Here is a 19,769-nt window from a genome sequence, read left to right as displayed (position 1 = left end):
GTTCAACATGTCACATTAGAAAAATACCAAATGGAAACAAAAATGTTCCACCACATTTTCCACATCACTGCCACTGCCCCCATTAACAGTAGCCTAGAATTTAAACACTGTAATTTACACAGGCAGAAGTACTAATCAATACAAAAAAATAAAAAAGCACGTTAATTTAGCCATTTGAAACCAAATGGACCATTTCAGGTCCATTTGGTTACATTTGTACACTCCGAATTAAATTAACATTGAGGATTTTACAGTCTATGTCCTCCATGGGTCTTCATTATAAATTATTCAGTGGTGTATGAATAAACACAGTAAGTGTGCAGGGATATGTGGGTGCACTTTAACAGCCAGTCCTATAGAGGGGACTGAAGGATCACAAATCTTAAAGCACAGCAAAAAGAAAAGAATATAAATTGGGCAGCAGTTTATTTGATGCAAGCCAGCTGTTATAACGTATGCTTATTTCAGCAGGCAATTACTTTATTTATTTTAAACTGACCACAACAGTGACTACTAGCAACTGAGCAAAAATCTTCTTCTTTTTTTTTACCTCAGCAACGAGGTGGGCTGATTTTCCTCATACAGTGATGCGACCTTATTTCACCAGGTGTCTCCTCCCAGCACGGATCACATTAGTTTAGAGCAGAATTGACCTGAGCACCATAAAAAATAAACGAGACACTATCTAGTTCTCTATGACTACAGTGTAGATTTAAAAATACGTTGTTTAGTTAGTAGCATTTCATTGTGCTTCGGAATGGGAGGCCACTAAGTGCTGACAGTGTCCAGGCACTTCACCGTCAGAAAACGCCTGGCACAGACCTTTAAAAACTATATCCATCAATAACTACAACCATGCATGGATAACTGTCCTCTCCATTCTGCACTGACATCTACATAGAATACAAATTCACAAAAAAGGACACGAAACAATTCACAGATTGAAAATGACATAAAAACGAGTCTTAGTCTTGGCCTGCCACAGGACAGTGTTAACCAGAAGCTGCTATAAGAAGAGACCTCCCTCTTGATGTGGGAAGAAAAGTGGAGCAAGGGGGTGTTGGGGGTCTATAATGTTACCCAACTGAAATTGTGTCCTTGATTCAACCAATGTATAAAAAGAATAGGCGATCGCAGATTGCTGTTTAGGTTAAGGTCTATTGTGGCAGATGGCAGGGTGTGGCGCGGGCTGGGTAGACGGGGGTGTCCTTACTTGTCAGTGCCCTGTGCGACACTGTTGCCACTGATGCCCAGGTAGGTGGCTGTACTGTCAACCACTTCCTGGAGGGGGGTGAGCACATTCTCCAGGAGGCCCTTGAGAGCATTGATGTGCTCAGCACTCACATTTTGGTAGGCGTAGAAGAGTGAACCTGCGACTACAACCGTGAGCAGCAGCCTGAGTAGCATAGATAGAACGCCTTGTCGAACTGGTGCCTTGCTGGGAGGGGCCGTACTGCCGTAGACACGGGAGACAGTCTCCGAAAAGGAGTGGCTCTCTGTGCAGACGCTGCGCTTCAGGAGGGACTCGTCCAGCCAATACTCGCTTGGTTTCACTGGTCGGCCGGCCGCCCCTCGTATTGGCCTCCTGCAGCTGGCACTGCTCACAGAAGATGGCACACATGGGAAGATGTCAGCTAAATCAATGTATCACGTAGTACAAAATTAAATCATACTGTAGTCACATTAAAATAATTACATCATCATCATAACTTCCCATTTCAAAAGTTACCTGATGCCTGTTGGTGTGCTAATTTCATTGGCAAGGATATCTTCAACAACACTCTCCCCAGCCTTCTTTGGGGTCTGGTCATCACTAGCAAGTTTCTCCTCCACTGCCTGTCAATACATTAGGATTAAAAAAATTGTATAAGAGTGCCTTCCTATAAGACATATGTAAAGGCCAATTTATTCTTTGCATGAATCGTCGGCCATCGCGTCGCACAAAAGTGACGTCAAATCAACAAAAATGTGTCGTGTGGGACATTCATAGATGGTGTCATGTACCTCTGGAAAAATTAAAGGTTGCAGACGCTTCATAAAATGTAGCGTAATCACATTGGTTTGGAAGACGAAGTAAGCTCCTTTATGTGATGTGTGAGACCATATTCAGTTCCTAGTTTACATTGTCGCAGGCAGTGTGAATGCTCAAAACTCAGAATGCTGTGAGACATGTAGTGTGATGCATCGTTTAGCACTCAAAGCAGCATAAATGGGCCTTAAGCAAGGTTTAAACTGAGTTTAGTATTGTCAGAATGTATCCAACCTTATTTTGGCGTCTACTACTGGTCCTGAGGGTGACAGGAGTTTTCCCTCGGCTTTGTACAGGCTTCTCCACAACAGGAACAGGAGTCTCCTCTGAAAGAATATAACGGATGCAAACCAATTAGTGAAAAATAATCCAAACACGCTAAACCCCACTTAAAAAGGTGTAGTTCCCCCAAGAAATTACTTAGAAGAGAATCTATGTACGTATTTTTATATACTTTTGCTGTTGTTAATTTGGGTCTCAGATTAGGACCTCAATGGAAACAAGTCTACTGGACTTTTTAGTGTGATCATTTTAGACTAAGTGTTTGACTGTACTTTGCGGTTTGCATTTGTCTAATAAAATATTCAATCAATCAAGGATTAATTCCATTCATCAGGTTTTTCTTCATTTTTGTATTCTTCATTCACCGTTATGGAATGTTTTAAAATACATCACCAGGTAGGTAAACGATAGAAATAAATAATTTCTTGGGTGAACTACTCCTTTAAGGGATGAAAGCCAGTGCCTCTCAGACAGGAAGATGTGAAGTGAGAATTACACCAAGAGGAATGCAGAGTGCCCTTGCTCTAACACTGGGCTGGGACTTAAAGAGTCATGGTGAGAATATAACAAATCCACATAGAGAAATTTGTAGTAGTACACTATTGTCAAAGTTATGCCTTGTGTCAGTGACAGACATAGTCTGAGGTGTTCTCAAGAACCTCTCTACCCACCAGGTTCCACTTCCATCTCAAAATATTGTTATTGCCAAATACAATCAATATGCAGTAATTTGACACTAAATGATTGATCTTTTCACATCAGAACAATGTGATTTAAGTTGAAAGTGTCCCTTTAAGTGCACTATGCAATATTTAATTTCCATTTCAGACCAAGTGTTTTCAGCCCAGCAGCCTGAATCAATGTTCAGAATGTGAGCTTACCGTCTTCCTTGTCGCTGTAATGGTCAGAATTGGTGTTGCCGTTCTGGTTGCTGTCTGCTGTGAGCTCTGTGGTGGTCTCAGGTGCACTGGGGGGTTCTGATGGAGGTTGATCCAAAACCTTCTGCAGCTTCTTCTCATACACCTTACGTGTGGAGGCTGAAATGAGGGCATATCGCATAATGGTGGCTAAGTAGTGGTAAAAGAACAATTTTCAAAGTTCAATATTTTCGAAGGATTTTAACAACCACAGGGAGCCTGCTGCAATGATCTTACCCACAATGGGTCCAGCCTCCACACCATGTTTTTCCAGCTGTTCTTTTAAGTCTTCATCAGTGAGCCCGGCCACTTCTATTTCTTCTGTGCGTGGCTTGTCTGTCTTTCTGGTAGCTTTCTGCAGAGTAATTACAAGTTATTGTGGCTGCTTCTTAGATAAAATATCACAAAAAATAATTAGGCCCAATATATTTAGCCCTACGACGAATAGCGAAAATAGCCGATTAACTACAATCTTGATTGGCTATTTGACAATTCTTGACAACATAAGGACATGCCCAAAATAGGGACCTTAGGGTTGAAATGGTTACCTATAGCCAATATGAATCACTATGTTGTTTACGATTGCAGTAGAACATTATATTCTGATTGTTGTGCTACAAAGCAATGGCCTTTGCTAAACTACTGTATTGAGGTGTGTAATACATGTCAATGTCAGCTATGACTCTACACACAATCATCAAATCAAAACATGGAGCCGGAATATAGTGGAGTAGAATACAAGTTTATGTCCAGACAAGGACAGAAGATATTACCTTTCGGCTATATTCGATTTGATATATTAGTTTTGATATTTGATATACACCTGTAAATCTGTGACAATAAATTGAACGTGGGTTAAAAAAGTTGTATTCTTTCTATTCTATTGATCAAGGTCGATGATGAGCCACCAAGCTCAACTATGCACACCGGCTCTAGGTTGCCAGTGTTTCTTTGTTGTTAACGCATATATAATTTCAAAGAACACACGCACAGATATTTTGACAAAATTGTAAAAAATATATATTTCGATTTTTTTAATCAAGTAAAGTATACATGATTAAAAAATGCTTAAACATTCTATAAGGTCTAATATTTCTACAACTGCTACAACACCTGTATATCCAGTCATTTTGAGGCATACACAAGAAGTTGAAGGATAAAATCTGAGTCCGATAATGATGTACCGTGCATGTTCACATCATGTATACTTTACATGATTAATATTATTTTTTACATTTCTGGACAAAATAGACGATTTTACATTAAGGTGCCCAGATGTCCCTAGTGCCCACCTATCCTGTATCCATATTATCTAGACATGAAAACAGAACGTACTCTCCCAGAACGGCTCCTGTTGGAGACCACCGGCTTCTCCAGCTCCTCATCACTGGAGAAGGTGTCTGCAGGTGGGCCGCTGTTCTTCATGCTGTTCAACACGGTCAGGTTCTTCAGGTACAACTGAACGTACACTTCCTTCTTATGATTCTCTCCGCTGGGAAGCGGCACATTGTTGGCCGTCAGCTCGTTTTTCAGCTTTTCTTTCGTGAGGACCGACGGATCTTCCAGAAATACGGACATGTTTCGTCTGTTTTCGTGTCTGGTTTGATTTTTTTTTTTTGAAATCCTGAAAACGACCAACTCTCTCCGTTTAGTTACACAAACAAAACAACAACAACACGGAGGAACGTGACCGCTGTTGTCAAACGGAACTGGCGCGAGCTCGCGCGATGTAGCTAGTAAGAACTAGCTAACATTTAATACAAAAATAATTTATTTCGGTTTATTTCGTTAGCTTAGCATCTAATTTAACCCAGAAAAACGACAAAATCAATAAGACACACGCGTATGGTGCAAGTGAAAATATATACGGTTTTAAATCAATTCACTATAAAAAACGACTGAATTAGCTTAGCAACAAACCGGCCCACTTGCTACTGTCTGTCTCGCGCGGTGTCGCATCAGGCCACAAACAAGAAGCAGGCTCCCTATTGGACGCGCGACGCCAATAAACTCGGATCTGATTGGTTTGCTATGAATGGAAGCGCTCGCGCAGGCTCGAGCTATACGTTGTCGTCGTACGACGGTGCGGCGCGCGGAAAATAGCCGATCTGCAAGCTCACCTCGCGCCGTGGACACGAGGCGCGGTGAGCTTGCTGATCGGCTATTTCTCGCACGCGCCACACCGCAGTACTATGGAGCATAAATAAGGCAGCAGACAGGCAATCACCAGCGAGCGACAAAGAAACCAGTGTTGCCATGTTGGCTTATTATAAGCGACTTTGGGCTTTTTCTGTAAAGTTGCTTGCAAATATTGGTGGTTGCGTTTTTTTGGCCTTGTTTCTAAAGTGTACTTGCTTAGTTTAGGCTTGCTTCCAAATGTTTTAATTATTATTTAAACCAGTGGTTCACAAATATTTTCATGAAAACGTTTTGTGCAAGGGAGCATTGTGTTGTTTAGAATGTTTCAAAACATATTCCAACTATTGCACATTTTATTGCAAGAGTTTTTGAAAATAGCCGATGCATATACCGGTAGGTTTAAAATGCTCATGTGGCCTAGTTGCTTCTTTTGGGCTTGTTTTCCTAGACCTAGTTGCTTATTTCTCTCACAAAATATGGCAACTCTGAAAGAAACCACAGACTTAACGCTAATCGTGCCCCTTGGCACTGGTCTGGTGACTCTGGTCTCACTTGATAATAATTAGGCTTACATGTTTTTTGTTTTTTTTTATTGAAAAAAAAGTGTAATAAAAAAAAGGAAGGAAATACTTGTGTATTTTGCATTATATAATAATACATTATAATAATATATTGAATAGCATAATTTAATATTGAAGAGCAATCTTCGAAAATGCAGGTTGTAAATGTTCTGCTTTTGTGGCAGAAGGGGGCACCATCAGCCACCTTATCAACCTTTGCGGTGAAACCATAGGTAGTTTTATTAGAGTTCAGGCAGTCATCTCTTTTGACAACTGGAAGAAGGATAATAAGCTGGTCGAAATTCGAACATCCCAATTTGTCTAGCCACGGTTAGAGAGAGAGAGAGAGAGAGAGAGAGAGAACCACTGTGATGGAAGAATTGTTCTTCCATGTACTGTTTCCATGTCTTTTTTTGTGTTTGGTCTCTGGACATGTCTTTAAAGCCTAATTTAACAAATTGTTGTATATCTGCGTGGCTTGAAGAAAACAGCTGCGTTATAAGTATAATATATACAGAAGTAGCCTTTAAATTAGTCTTCACTCTGTGGTGAGGGCCCTCTGATGCCTTGGGGACAGTGGTTTGAGGTGGCAGTGCATGCCACGGCCCCCCACCTGTCCTTCAGACCTCCCTCTGGGGGTTTCTGCGATGCTGCTGCAGAAACCAAGCAATTGATCCCCACCTCAAGTCCAAACCACACCAAATACAGGACTCGAAGTATAGTTCAGGTTTTCCATACTGGACTTGCCAGTGGAGCGTAAGCGTAAAAATGTCGAGCCCTTGAGAAACACCTCTTAAGCTTTCTTTGTATGTAATTTATACAGAAAATAAGGCACAGGCCAAGAATCATAGAAAGTGCCTCTTTAAGCATAACAGTCTTGCCCTCTGAAAAATGATCAAAGCTCACTCTTTAATCGTCAACATTCACATTTTCAGAATGAGTTCATTTAACCACTTAAGCCCTATACACTTCGTTGTACGGCGAAGAACGAAAATAGACAATCTACAAGCTCACAGCGTGTCATGAATGATGCAACACGTTGTGATCTTGTATCTGTTATTTTTGCCTATAATGGCCTGCTCAAAATAGGGACTCCAGGTTGAAAGTGGTTCAAATGGAATTAATCTATTTGACAAATAGTTGTTCACATATTACTAGGACAGGTCTATAAATGTATAGACTTATGGAATTAATTATAAAAAATATAAAGGGCTGTTTATGAATAATTATGGTGTACATACATATGTATATACTGTATTTCAAAAGGTATGTTGACAATTGAAAGAAAAATAATGTCATATGATGGCTGGAAATGAGGGAACAGAGGTTTTGAATTTACTCCAAATCAAATTCTAAAAATGGATTTTTGATCATTTAGAAAAATGTTGACTACAGATTCTTTCATGCAGTTTATCTTGGATTTTAAACATTTCTGAATCCCAATTGAGCCAACCACAGGAGCAGCCTAGGAAAAGTCAACCCTTACCACCCAGAGAATGTGTGATCCAATTCCACTGACACAACAAAAGAAATACGTGTCAAATTAATCATAGTTCTGAAATTTCAACATGCTGTATGATCATTACTGGTACAGCTGTCACCAAGCTGGCCTGCATCTGCTATTTGCTGACCCTGTTACCTATAAATGCTTATTTGGAGGTTTTGCATTAACAGGACATCCTGTATTTTTGTATCTTGCTTTGCAAAGCACACTGTAACCTTGTTTTGAAAAACGTTTTATCTTCATCATTATATTTCTGTGATCGCAGTTGAAGTTTGCCACCACTATAGAGAACGTAACCATGTTCAACCTGGTATTCCTATTTTGGGCATGTCATTCAATATGGGTGTCAAATTATAAAAAAGAATTATGAAAAATAGCCGATCTACACACTGCACGTGTTGCGATGCAACACATTGTGAGCTTGTAGATTGGCTATTTTCGCAGCGTTACACTGGCATCCAACTAAGTATTAAATAGGACTGGAAAAAAACTACAATAAAAAAAAGTTGCATTTTCTCTGTGGTAATCTATAACAACAATCTCTAATCCTCCAAGGATGTTATTCCTTACTGCTAAACTAATTAAGATCAGGCACTCTGTAGTTTCCTGTGCCAGAAAGCAGGGTAGGATGCGGGCAGCGGGTGCCGTGCATTTCACAGGAGCTGAATTTGTGTGTCCTGGCCTCAGAACAGCCATCTAGTAGTGCTCACACAGTATATTTTCGTCTGTTGACCATCCAAGATGTACTTAAAGGACACACACTTAGCTGTAGACATTTCTCTCAAAAAGGAAAAGTGAGACTCCCTTTCTGGCCCTTGTTGATGCCCACTTGGCGTGCCATGTTCCTGTTGGTGCCATAATTGCTAAGTACTCCTTCATATATTTGCATTATTATGATTTGAGCTATTACAGTTTTGTTTGGCCATTGAACACAGAAAACACTGGACATGTCCTCACTGAACTCCAGACTGTATGTGAACCTCCATGTCGTTAATAAAATTCAAAAAACACACACAATTTAAATCCAGTGAGACGGTGTAGGATCATTTGGAGGAAATCCGAATGTTGACCCGTCATCTCCTCAAATTTGGATGAAGAAAAGTTTGATATGCACGGAGGGTTCGTCTAACTCACAGTGACCAGTAAAGCAAAGCAAAGCAAAGTTTGTTGTTTACCCAGGGTGTCGGACTAAGCACGAAGCTTGTTTCCAGCCGGACCCTGCATGGAAGCCTTGCTCAAGGGCTATTCAGCGGTGATTCATGATTGATGTGATGAATTGGGGAATCGAACTAGGGACCTTCCGTTATCAAGGCCGCCCCTCTAACCACTAGGCCACCACTGCCACTTAAGATAGGCCACAGTATATTGCCTGTAAGGAGCTTCAATGCTGTAGATCCTTCATTCACTGTGTAATTCAAGAGATCATGGAGCCTATGTGCATAGCTGAGCAGAGTGTGTGCCAGCAAGCTACTGTGCGCCAAACACAATGACCAGCTCTGCCCGAAACAGAAATCTATCCACTGTCCCCAAGCACACCCGCTGGCTCCCCAACCTTAGGGCCCTCTGAAACTCCTTGCAACTCTATACTGTAACAATTAAGGGAATTTCATTCTGCCAACAAAACCACCCTGCAAAGTGAACATTTTCTTATTTTACTGACAACGATACCGTGTGACAAAATCTCAGTTGAGAGCTTTGGCTCACTGGAGATTTTAAAACCACCAAAGTTGATACAAATAGCTACATCTCATACATGGTTTATCACCAGATAATCTTGCTGTCTGTGCTTCACAAGGCTTTAACGAATGGCCAGTGGTGGATGAACAGAGAGGGTAACCTCACGCAGGTGACTGCCAGACTCTTGAGTTAACAGGAAAGAAATATTTCCGTGCTTAACTTGGCTGAGAGTCCTCAACAGACCTGCCTCGGCTCAGTTTTTCTGTTCGCATGGATGAACACTGGTACCGGACCAGTATGGGAAGAGCCAAAGATTTCTCAAAGGCCTCCTGTGATGCGTCTTCTCCTGGATGCCTTTGTTGTGAGATCACAGCCCACTCATACAAGCATGTCGCCACTCAGGAGTAGAATATCTATTCAATGACAAGCAGACTATCAACTGAGACTCACCAGCACTCTGTCACAGTAGCAGATTGAGGAACATACCAGCAACTCAGTGCATTCATTTCACTAGTGCTACAGTTTGTAGTCCTAAAACCCGGAAGTGAGTTTGCACCGGTTTCCCTCGCCAGATTTCCAATGCTTTTTCCCCCCATTGGGTTTTCGATTAATGTGGAAAATAAGGTCTGTGGTTAACATAAGAGCCTAAGAGAGCTTCACATCTTGTTCTCTGACATAAATTACACTTGTGAACCCATGAACCATGAATTCTGAAGTTTGTGTGGTTCGACTATCATAAAAAAGTGTGTCGATTTGTGGAGATTATCTTGTTGAGCAAAATGTGTTAATATAATAAGCCTACGTTTGCCACAGGGCTTGTTTTCTTAATTTATCCAAAACTCAACACAGAACTTCCCTTGTAAATCTTCGGTAGGAACTTATAGTATGGCAGGAGAGACTTCCAGATTGGCCCTAACATTTTTTTTAATCCAGGTAGCAATTATATCTGTACTCTAGACACAAAAAAAGGATGGTGATCATATCTACCAGAGCTGACAGAGGCTTCTTTGGTGACCACTATGTCAGGTGCTTCCACAGATAGATGAGGTATACTCTGAAATGTCCTAATTAAAAGAAATGAGGCCTTTTCGGTTTCAAGTGTTTGGCCAGTGAGATGATGATATATTACTCTAACGTGTGTGACTCTAGTTGAACACATTTCTCAAAAACTGCTAGGCACTTGATATGATCTTATTTATGCAATCCTGAAACCTGAAACTTTTGGCTCAGTCTCACTGCTTGGGTGGACTTGGCCTCCTCTTCATCAGAAAGTTAGATCAGTATCAGGGGGACTAGGGAAGTTTCATCTGTAAATGTCACCTCTATGTTTACTGTCCACAAGGACATTGGCCCTGAAGGGTCAAGCATTGTAGTAACTCATAATTTTGGGTAGGGAAACACCAGGGGCCTATCGATGCCCTGAAGCCTCACAGCGTGGCTCATCCGTGCCAGCGGTAAAGGACAAATGTGCCAAAGTCTACTGGGTTTGGCTCTTTTCTCACCCCCTGGCTTCCAACGCTGATGTATCCAGCTGAGGTACAATAATTTGACACCTCTTAAGCAGCAGGATCCTTTAGCGTGACAACCACCGCTTTGTTTTATATTCCTGCCTATTTTGAACGCAATAAAAAATTACAGTCAGCAACATCCAAACTGTGTTTTTATCCACTTTGGACATTTGCCCCCCTGCCCCCCACCACCACCCCCTTCAATCTCCTTTATCCCTCCCTTTCCTATGTGGGATTTAACATACACTTTGTGGTAACCTTGCTAAGTTATCAATTTTTTCTACGTGCTCCTACACTGAATAAAGGCTTGTTTCTCTGTGTGCCTGCTTGTTAAGACTTCAAGGACAGCTACTTCCATCTGGTATTAAGTGTTCCTTCTGCCAGTGTCGGGTTAACTGACACTCCTGCACTTAAACTAATGGCAGCGAACAGTCATCTCCCATGAGGTGCTCACCTTGGAAAAAATCACCCGGCTCCCTCATCCCCAATCATACTGGTGCTCTCGCCACCCACTGAATGAAACCATGGGCATGAAAAGAGGGATTGTTTCACAATTCAGGCGTACATAAGGGCAAATGAAAACATGTAATACGCATGTCCTCTCTTGGATTTGCCCTCCCCCAGAATCAGAGACTTTGGTAACTGGGAGGGGTAAAACATCATATAAATATTAGAAACGCTGAATCAGCAGATCATCTATCTTAAGAAAACATCTTCATAAAGAAGGAAACATTTGACTTATTACATACAGAGCAGTAGGGTCCTGTTTTTAGTGAAATATTAAAGATCCAAGAGTGCACTTTTGAGAAAAGTTCCTATGACATTACATTTTAACCATGATGCTATCAATTTTATAAGTTGGCCTCCATTCTCTTTGTTGGTTTGTTGTTCAGTATTAATAAAAGACAGATTTCCCCAACAAGTTGAAATCTGTTTCCATCTAGTTTAATGATGTTTGGTTTGGTTTGAGTTCCTGTGCCTTTCTTTAGTCATATTAACCTTTATATCTCTGCCAGAGCTAATTCCAAAAGATTATGACTTGGAGTCAAAAGCATGTGTTGATTTGAAAAGGTTTGTTTGACAACATATTTATGTTGGTAACAAAAGGGAACATGGCCATGTCTTTAGTTTGTGAAAACAAGCTTTGAAACAAAAAACAACCCCCACCCCAAAATAACACATAACACATAACAATACACATTATTGTGTCATCAAGGGATATTTCACTCATATATCATAACACCGATTATATTAAAATACTAATCGCATTCCTTCTAGACGGTCCCCCCCCCAAAAAAGAAAAAAACTGCATTTCTGGCACTCAGTTCGTGTCTGTGGGGTGGGGGGGGCAGGGGCAGAGGCGAGAGTAGCATCGCTGTCACTATTCAGTTAACCACTATGCTTCACTGACCAGAGTCCCACAGGGGTCTATTAATTAGGTCCCATCCTTTTTCCCTCTACACCAAATCTATAATTGCCGAAAATAGCATAAGTACAAGCTCACAGTGCATGGCAATGTGACACCTTGCGAGCTTGTACTTCTGCTTTTTTCTTGCTGAACGTTCTCCCAAGAGTGGGGACGCTGGGGTTTGTGTGGTTATGCATCTTCTCCAGTTGAGTGGAGCATCACTACAGGCACTGGACTGCAGCATCACAACCCGTCCTCCTCTGAACCACCTTCTCAATGGAAACCTAAACAGCTTTTTAAGAATGAAGAGGTTTTTCAGTTTGTTGCTAAATATAGGCCAGCCCAGTGGGAGGCGGCAGGTTCCAGAGCCATTTTCAACAAAGATGAGCCCCAGGTCTTGCCCAGGACCCGGCGGGTGGCGACTGCCGGTGGTCCGCCTTTCTCTTATGCACCGGCTCTTAAGTAAACACTGCAATCCTGCGGTCAACTACAGCATGGCAACGAGCAAAAGGACTCACTGTGCAGTTGCACACAGCTACGGTGTGTTGTCTCCTCCGCCCCGCTACACCCCCTCCACCCCCCACCCCAGAGGCCTGGGAAGGGGTCGAGGGCCAGCGACAAACCTTGATGTGTGATCCCAGAATCCTGCTGGGAACTCCTGGTGGGGGCAGTGTTGGACTTCAGCTCCCAGGTGGGCCTCCGAGATTGATAATATTTCATATTTAAAATATGTCTAAATTAAGATCATAATCATGTTTGCTGATTTTACAGTACCTGGTTGCTTTGCTGCCCACCATTGCTCAAAGTATCCAAACAGGCTCGGTGAAAACTAAACAGGATTGATCTTCAACATTTACGTGATCCACTTAAGAGTTGCAGGCTACTGATTATTGAAAAAAATAACAAAAAACAACAACACGAATGAATGAATAAATGAATGAACCCCCCACCCCAGGGTTTTGTGTAGTACATAATGAGTAGTCCCCCAGCACCATCTACAAGGTTAACTTATCCCCTTACAAGATGATAAGATAATCATTTTATTTCCACTTGATAAAGATGAGGTGAAAACAAATCTAGATTATGTATATTTACGCACGCACGCACGCACGCACGCACGCACGCACGCACGCACGCACACACACACACACACACACACACACACACACACACACACACACACACACACACACACACACACACACACACACACACACACACACACACACACACACACACACACACACACACACACACACACACACACACAGGAGGGGGGCATTAAACACAGGTCTCCAGTCCGAATTGAACCTGGGACATTACACAATAATGTGATCAATGCACTACTCAATTACCAGTGAGGGCTGTTTTATTAAGGGTGGGGGGGATGTTTTGTTGCATTGGCCAAAATGAAATAAAATGTAACCAAATCTGGATCAACTGCTTGTAATGTAGATATTATTAACACTATACCACCAATGCATTTCTGCAGCTTAATATATCAATCAAGCAAGCTCGCATATACATATAAATTCAAGGGATGTACAAGTTCAAGAATTTAAAGCTTTGTGCTTTGGAATGGCAGCCACAAACGGGAAGTTCAGATAGGAAATATATGAAATCTGAATGTTTTTTTTTATCAGTGGGGGCAAACATCCCACAATAATATCCCATTAATCACCAGTATCACATCCAATAAATGGACACATTAATCAACACAGGGGTGACCAGACAGCACCCGTCTTTATCCATTGATGAAAACAAGGGGCAACAGGTAGTTCTTTATCCATTGAGCTCTGTTCTCGTATTGCTCCCCTACACATGGAGATCATAATTTGGGGAGTCTCAGTGGCTACCTGTAAGGACCACAGGGGTGGCAAATAGCAGGGCTGTGGCTTTCTGAGCTTCTTAGCGGTGCAAGCAGAAGGATTTACGGTAACTCTCAGACAAGCGTTCACAGCTTGGACTGTTGGCAAGGGCACTATATTGTCCCTGGCCAAGCATCAAACCCACTGGACCCGAGGTCCAAAAGTACCTACACAAAACCCGAGGATATTTGAATGATAAATCGCCGACATTTAGTGGCAGAACAAAAAATATTGGCCTTACTGGATATCAGTTTTAATTAATTTGCAGTGAGAATGCATACTGGGTGGCTTGATTGACCATAGATCACCCCCTGGTCTAATTGACATACTCTGCCCTTTGGACAAGACGGTTTCCTGCAAATTCAGCACAGGTGTAACAAACCAACACAGCTCAAAGGGGGACAACAAACACCAGTGGTGGTGACACTGAATACACCCCAAGATTTCAGGTGCTTTGACCAAATTGTCTCAGAGTTCCTTTCCTCACTTCTTGGGGCACACAATCTACAGTATTTCTCTATGTAACTGTACCACATTTTAATGTCTGCCTTGGCTTGACATCACCAATGCTTATGGTTTTGATTTAAAAAAGAGGCCATTTCTGTGAGATTTCCTGACTGGGGTTCAATAATGAAACCATGTGTTGCAAGTAGCTCAAGTTGTGAATATATGGTAGCTGACATACCATAAACATAAGGGATCAATTCAACAATGTTTTCTATTTTAAGAGGGTTTAGTATACTGAAGATAAGGATGTATTGTTTTATGAAATATGTGTCTCCATATTTCATATATTACCTGGCAATTAGAACGCAACGGCGAGATTATGTATACGCTCCTGTTCTTCTCTCCGTCCGTCCGTGTGCGTATTTGTGAACAGCTAATCACGGCCACTGGACTGATTGGCGTGGAACTTAGCACACACTCTCCCAGTAGGCCAGGGAAGAATTTACATTTTTCCAATCTGGCCCCAATTTTAATCACACACGACCCCGGCAGCTTCCTTGTGTCCTGGCGGCTGTACCCCATGACTTACACAGCCCTGGGTGGGCGTCAGCGAGCAGGCCTGGCAGAGATCTGTGCTCAGAGGAGCACAAATGTCAATTAAAAAAAAAAAATCTTCATAAATGAACAAAAGTAGTGAAAAATCTCACACTGCCTTGCATCATGACACGTTGTGAGCTTGAAGATCGGTTAATTTCACCACTTGTGTAAAAGTTTGAAAATCTTTGAACATTATACGCCCAGCATTAGCCGTCAGGTTGAAAGAGGTAGGGTGATGTTTTTTGGTCAAAACAAAAAGGTTTTTGTTAAAAGGTTGAATACTATATTCTGATAGTACTCATTGCTACTGTATAGAGTGTTTGTTCAGTAACTCTCTGTCTCTCCAGCTCTTTGATAGACAGCATATACATTTTCAGGTAGGTGACACCATTTCAGCCAATCAGGAGAGAGTACCCATCTATCAGCTTCATTTTCATAGTGATCCAGTTCCAATTTGGCATGCTCATTGCTTTGTGCCATCACTTCCTATTTCACTTGTTTAATCTGTATCCTGTCAGAGTTCTCTGTCCTGATTCGATAAAATTGGTATCCTGACCTGAAAATGCATTTTCTGTTTACTAAAGAGCTGGAGAGACATGGAGACTCCTGTTACTGAACAAACACTCTATATTGCAATGAGTACTATCAGAATATAAAGCTACTATTTAACACTTATTTTAACAAAAGAAAATCACTTACCCTACCTTTAAGTCTGTCCGTGGCTTTTACAAATATTTAATCAATGTACTGTATTAACAAGAGCTTGTGGCTAAATAGTAAATACATTGGATACATTAGGACACAGGTTATTTTTCCCATTTCCTGAAAAGTATCGGTTTTAGACATAAAAATAAAATTTCCACCCGACAGCGGCGATAAACAAGGTCAACACAGCATTGTGTTAGTGTGCTGACTGATGATGATGACAACGGTGCCTTCATGAAGCCACAGAACTGAATCTAAGGTCAAATAGGATATATTGAGCCAAATGCTCCAACCGCCACCCTTGAGAAAAAAGGGTGCTAATATTAGGGGGAAGACTGATTACGGTGCTACTATTAGGTTTTGGCATTGATTTTTGCAAGTCCAAAGTAGAAACGCCCTGGGTAGTTCTCTTTGGTGTTCATGCCCTCGGTCTTCGATGGCACACACTACATATTATGAAGAGCCAGCCCAAACATGCCAACGCAGACCACAGGGTTACTCAGCCCCTGCACATTCTTTTGAGGGGTGAAATGTGACCCAGTCCTATTTTTCAGCAGCTTGTCAGACTCAGTGTGGTGCATGGAGGTAAACTAGAAGGGAAAACTGTTGTCACCTTCCTTTTAGCTCTTATTTTCTCTCGCTTTACAAGATGGCAACCCTCAGGTGGCAAAATGAGAACAGATGGGTGGGACAGGTTACTGCTGAGAGCAAAAGGTGATTTATACTTAGTTGCACTCCGGTGTCACGCACAGAAAATTGCACACTGACGAAGGCTGGATAGTCATTTGTCCTTCATTGTAAAGACATGAAGAATAAAAAAGTTAACTCACTCTTGTCATTCGAGTGAGTGTGACCCATCTTTATTGTAAATGATATTGGTCTAAGAGGATATCGCACCAGAGGAGTCAGAGCGTGGTGGTAACAAAAAGTTGATCTAACGCACAGCATTTGCGTTAGATCAGGGAAAAAAGGAGGGGGCCTATTATGGACCCTTGGAGGACTCTGGTAAATGAATAGAGTTTAAGTGGTTAAAAGTGGTTAAAATCCACATGCAAACAGACACACTTTTATTATCTTACATTAAAAGCTTGACATTTCAGTTAAAAGCCAAAGGCCATGACATTTCAGTCAAAAGACCTTCTTCAGACTGCCCGGTTTGAGTTCAATAAGTATCTTTGTGAAATCACGCAATTCAAGCAAGCTGCGTGTGCTGAAGCGTGTGCACGTTCCCACGTCGAAGACCCCAAGACTGGTTTCAGGATGACGCATGTGCCATTTTCCAAAAACATCTTTTCTATGTCTTGCTTCGACACATTTGCACTTTTGTCTTTGTTGGACTGCAAAATCTGAGGCTTGGATTGAGAAACACTGACGAGCATTCAATATGTCCAACCTTGTCATCAAATGAAGTTCATTTTGAAAAATGCTTGTTATGACTGCCGCTTACCATATCCACCCACTATGTGCCCAGTCAAGAGGGGACAAAGTAGAGGAAGTCTTTCAGTCAGTCAAGTCATACCTCATCTCAACAGGCTATCAGGCCGTCCACACTGCAGGTCTCCAGTTGGGGGAAAGAAGCCAGTGGTGGAAAGTAACTAAGTAAGTATATTTAAGTACTGCACTTAAGTACATTTTTGAGGTACTTTTACTTTCTTTACTTGAGTATTTACTTTTTTCAAAAGCGAATGCCTGCTGCCTGGGTGTCATGCACCAAAAATGGCTTATCTACAAGCTCCCAATGCGTTGCGCTGCAACGTGTTGTGAGCTTGTCGGTGCTTGGTACCAGCACGAAACTACGTATAAATAAGGCTTTAAGATCAGTAATGACTCAAAGAATAAGATCGGAGCTACAAGCGGCCAAAATGATATTTCTCAGACAGGTGGCTGGGTCTCCCTTAGAGATAGGGTGAGAAGTTCAGTCATCTGCGAGAGACTCAAGAGTAGATCCGTTGCTCCTTCACTTGGAAAGGAGCCTGCTAAGGTGCATTTAGTACGGATGCCTCCTGAGCGTCTCCCTAGGGAGCTCCTAGGTGCGCGACCCGACTCCAGATAAGTGTTTGAACATGAATGGATATATATATATATATACTGCTCAAAGAAATGTAGGGAACAATTTGATCCCTTCATTATTTTGAGTTTTCATGAACTGTGTACATACTGCTAACAAAAACTGCTCAAAAGAATTAAGGGATCAAAGTGTTCCCTTAATTATTTTGAGCAGTGTATGTATATACCTGTCCATCCAGGCATGAGACACTACTTCTTCAAAGCCTGTTAGATCGGTTCATGTAGTAATCCATCACCTTTTCTACTAATGACTCCAGCTGCAGGTCTATCCACCACCAACTAAAACCATCTTAACCTCTGAGCAAACCCACAAAAGGAGTTCACCTCCTCATTGACCAAAACACGCTGTTCAAGTCAAAGAGGGTTAGACTATCCAAGAAACACAGCCAACTTTACCACTCAAATAGATTTCAATAAATTTTAATTTCCGCAGCCACTTTCCCCCATTGCGAGAACGTAATGAATTATCAAACATACGCCTCAAAAGAATTCCCCACCATTTCTCTTTATTCAATGAATTACCGTCGACCACACAAGGAAAACAAAGATGGCAAGTTTATTTTTCTGTGGTGTAGCCATTTCAGCAGAGCGATTATTCACTGACACCACCTTCAAAGGTTCCTCGATCAAGGGTTTCAAGTACGACAGATAGAACTTTACTAAAGTGGAAGTATGATAGTCCTGAATGCTATATTGCCATTTGTTAAGAACTGAAATAATTCTCAAAAAAGACAATTTATCCAAGAGGTGTCTGCTGTAAAAGGAAAAAAATGTAGTCAGTTGGAAGGTAAATGTTTTAAACAGAAGCAAAAACCGATGTGTAAATAAAGACGTCAGAATAATCGTCCAAGCTAGTTATCCGGCAGCCCTACACATAATTTATACGCATTTCAAGTTTTGATCAATGCAAGGCAAAGAATCAATTAGAATAATTATGGATGCACTATACAGATACTTTGCTGTTGTATTTTACAGTGCTAGGCTATGGCAAGATGATTGCAGAATATGCTTATGTATTTGTTGTTTGTGTGTGTTTGTATAACTGTGGGTGTATATGTGTGTATAAGTGGCCTGTGTGTGGCCAGACTCACTGGGCTGATCTTGGCCCCCTGGCAGTTGCTGGCGTTCAGCATGTCTGTAAAGAAACAGCTGGAGGCAAAGCCAACACCAGTCCCACTCAAGAGCACCCTGCCAGTTGCGACAGATTCCAGAACTTTCCATGGTCCTACGTCGCCATGCCAACAGGTCTTGGCACGGCACGGCTGTCCTGATCTGCACACCTGGCCCACCAAGAGTCCAGAATCACCTCTCCTGTCACTGTGTGATGAACAGGTCATTTAGAACCCAAGTGTTTGTGTGTTTTTAAGAGTTATGGGCCCAGGTAAAGAAAACACCATGGCAGTGGACCTCCTGTGTGTTACCCTAATCAAACAGAGCTGAGAACCTCAGTATGGTAGAATAGCTGCATAAGACTTAGGGTTGGATTCACTCAAATCTGTTCTGTGGAAAACCTAAAGACAGGAATATTCACAACAAACCTAAATGATGGAAATAGTATAATTCTCTTAAGAGTTGGTGGAATTATTTCTTGATAATGTCTAGTTTAATGTTACCAGTTCAAACACATCCTAATGAGACATTCTGTGCCAGGTGAGACAAATACTGTAGTACTTGGTAAACTGGTAATCATGGCTAGGTTTTAGCCTACTTGGACATGGCATAGGATAAAACAAAAAGTTCCAATGTTTAAGCAGTTACTGAAAATCTATGCAATCTACCATTTTCTGTGATTGAGAATTTGCCAAGTTCACGGAAGGGCCACGTACACCACTTTTGGTGCCGACCAATGGCAAAGATCACAAAAAACAACAAAGTGGCCACACACACATCGCTTAAGTGCAAAAGTGTATTGAAAACGCAGAAAGATAAAAAAAAAATGTTTTGGATAGACAAGCCTTCTTCAGGGTATTGGCAATCAATACCCTGAAGAACGTGGCTCGTCTGTCTAAAACATAGTTTTTTATCTCTCTGCGTCCTCAAAAATCTTTGGCTGTACGTGTG

At 41.6% G+C, this 19,769-nt stretch overlaps 1 protein-coding gene across 1 annotated transcript; it reads right to left on the bottom strand.

Annotated features, from left to right (window-relative positions):
* Window positions 1–411: 411 nt before the first annotated feature.
* tmpob (thymopoietin b) lies at window positions 412–5,245 on the bottom strand. Its single transcript, XM_084060985.1, has 6 exons — window positions 4,564–5,245; window positions 3,466–3,583; window positions 3,193–3,348; window positions 2,264–2,355; window positions 1,730–1,836; window positions 412–1,597 (listed from the first exon to the last, which is right to left on the bottom strand). Exons 1-6 carry the CDS (start codon window positions 4,804–4,806, stop codon window positions 1,210–1,212), a joined length of 1,104 nt encoding a protein of 367 aa, XP_083917111.1. The 5' UTR covers window positions 4,807–5,245; the 3' UTR covers window positions 412–1,209.
* Between the last annotated feature and the right edge of the window lie 14,524 nt (window positions 5,246–19,769).

The sequence above is a fragment of the Gymnoscopelus microlampas genome, assembly GCF_963454915.1.
Source record: "Gymnoscopelus microlampas genome assembly, chromosome: 6".
Taxonomy (NCBI): Eukaryota; Metazoa; Chordata; class Actinopteri; order Myctophiformes; family Myctophidae; genus Gymnoscopelus; species Gymnoscopelus microlampas.
This window is presented reverse-complemented; position numbering and strand designations above follow the sequence as displayed.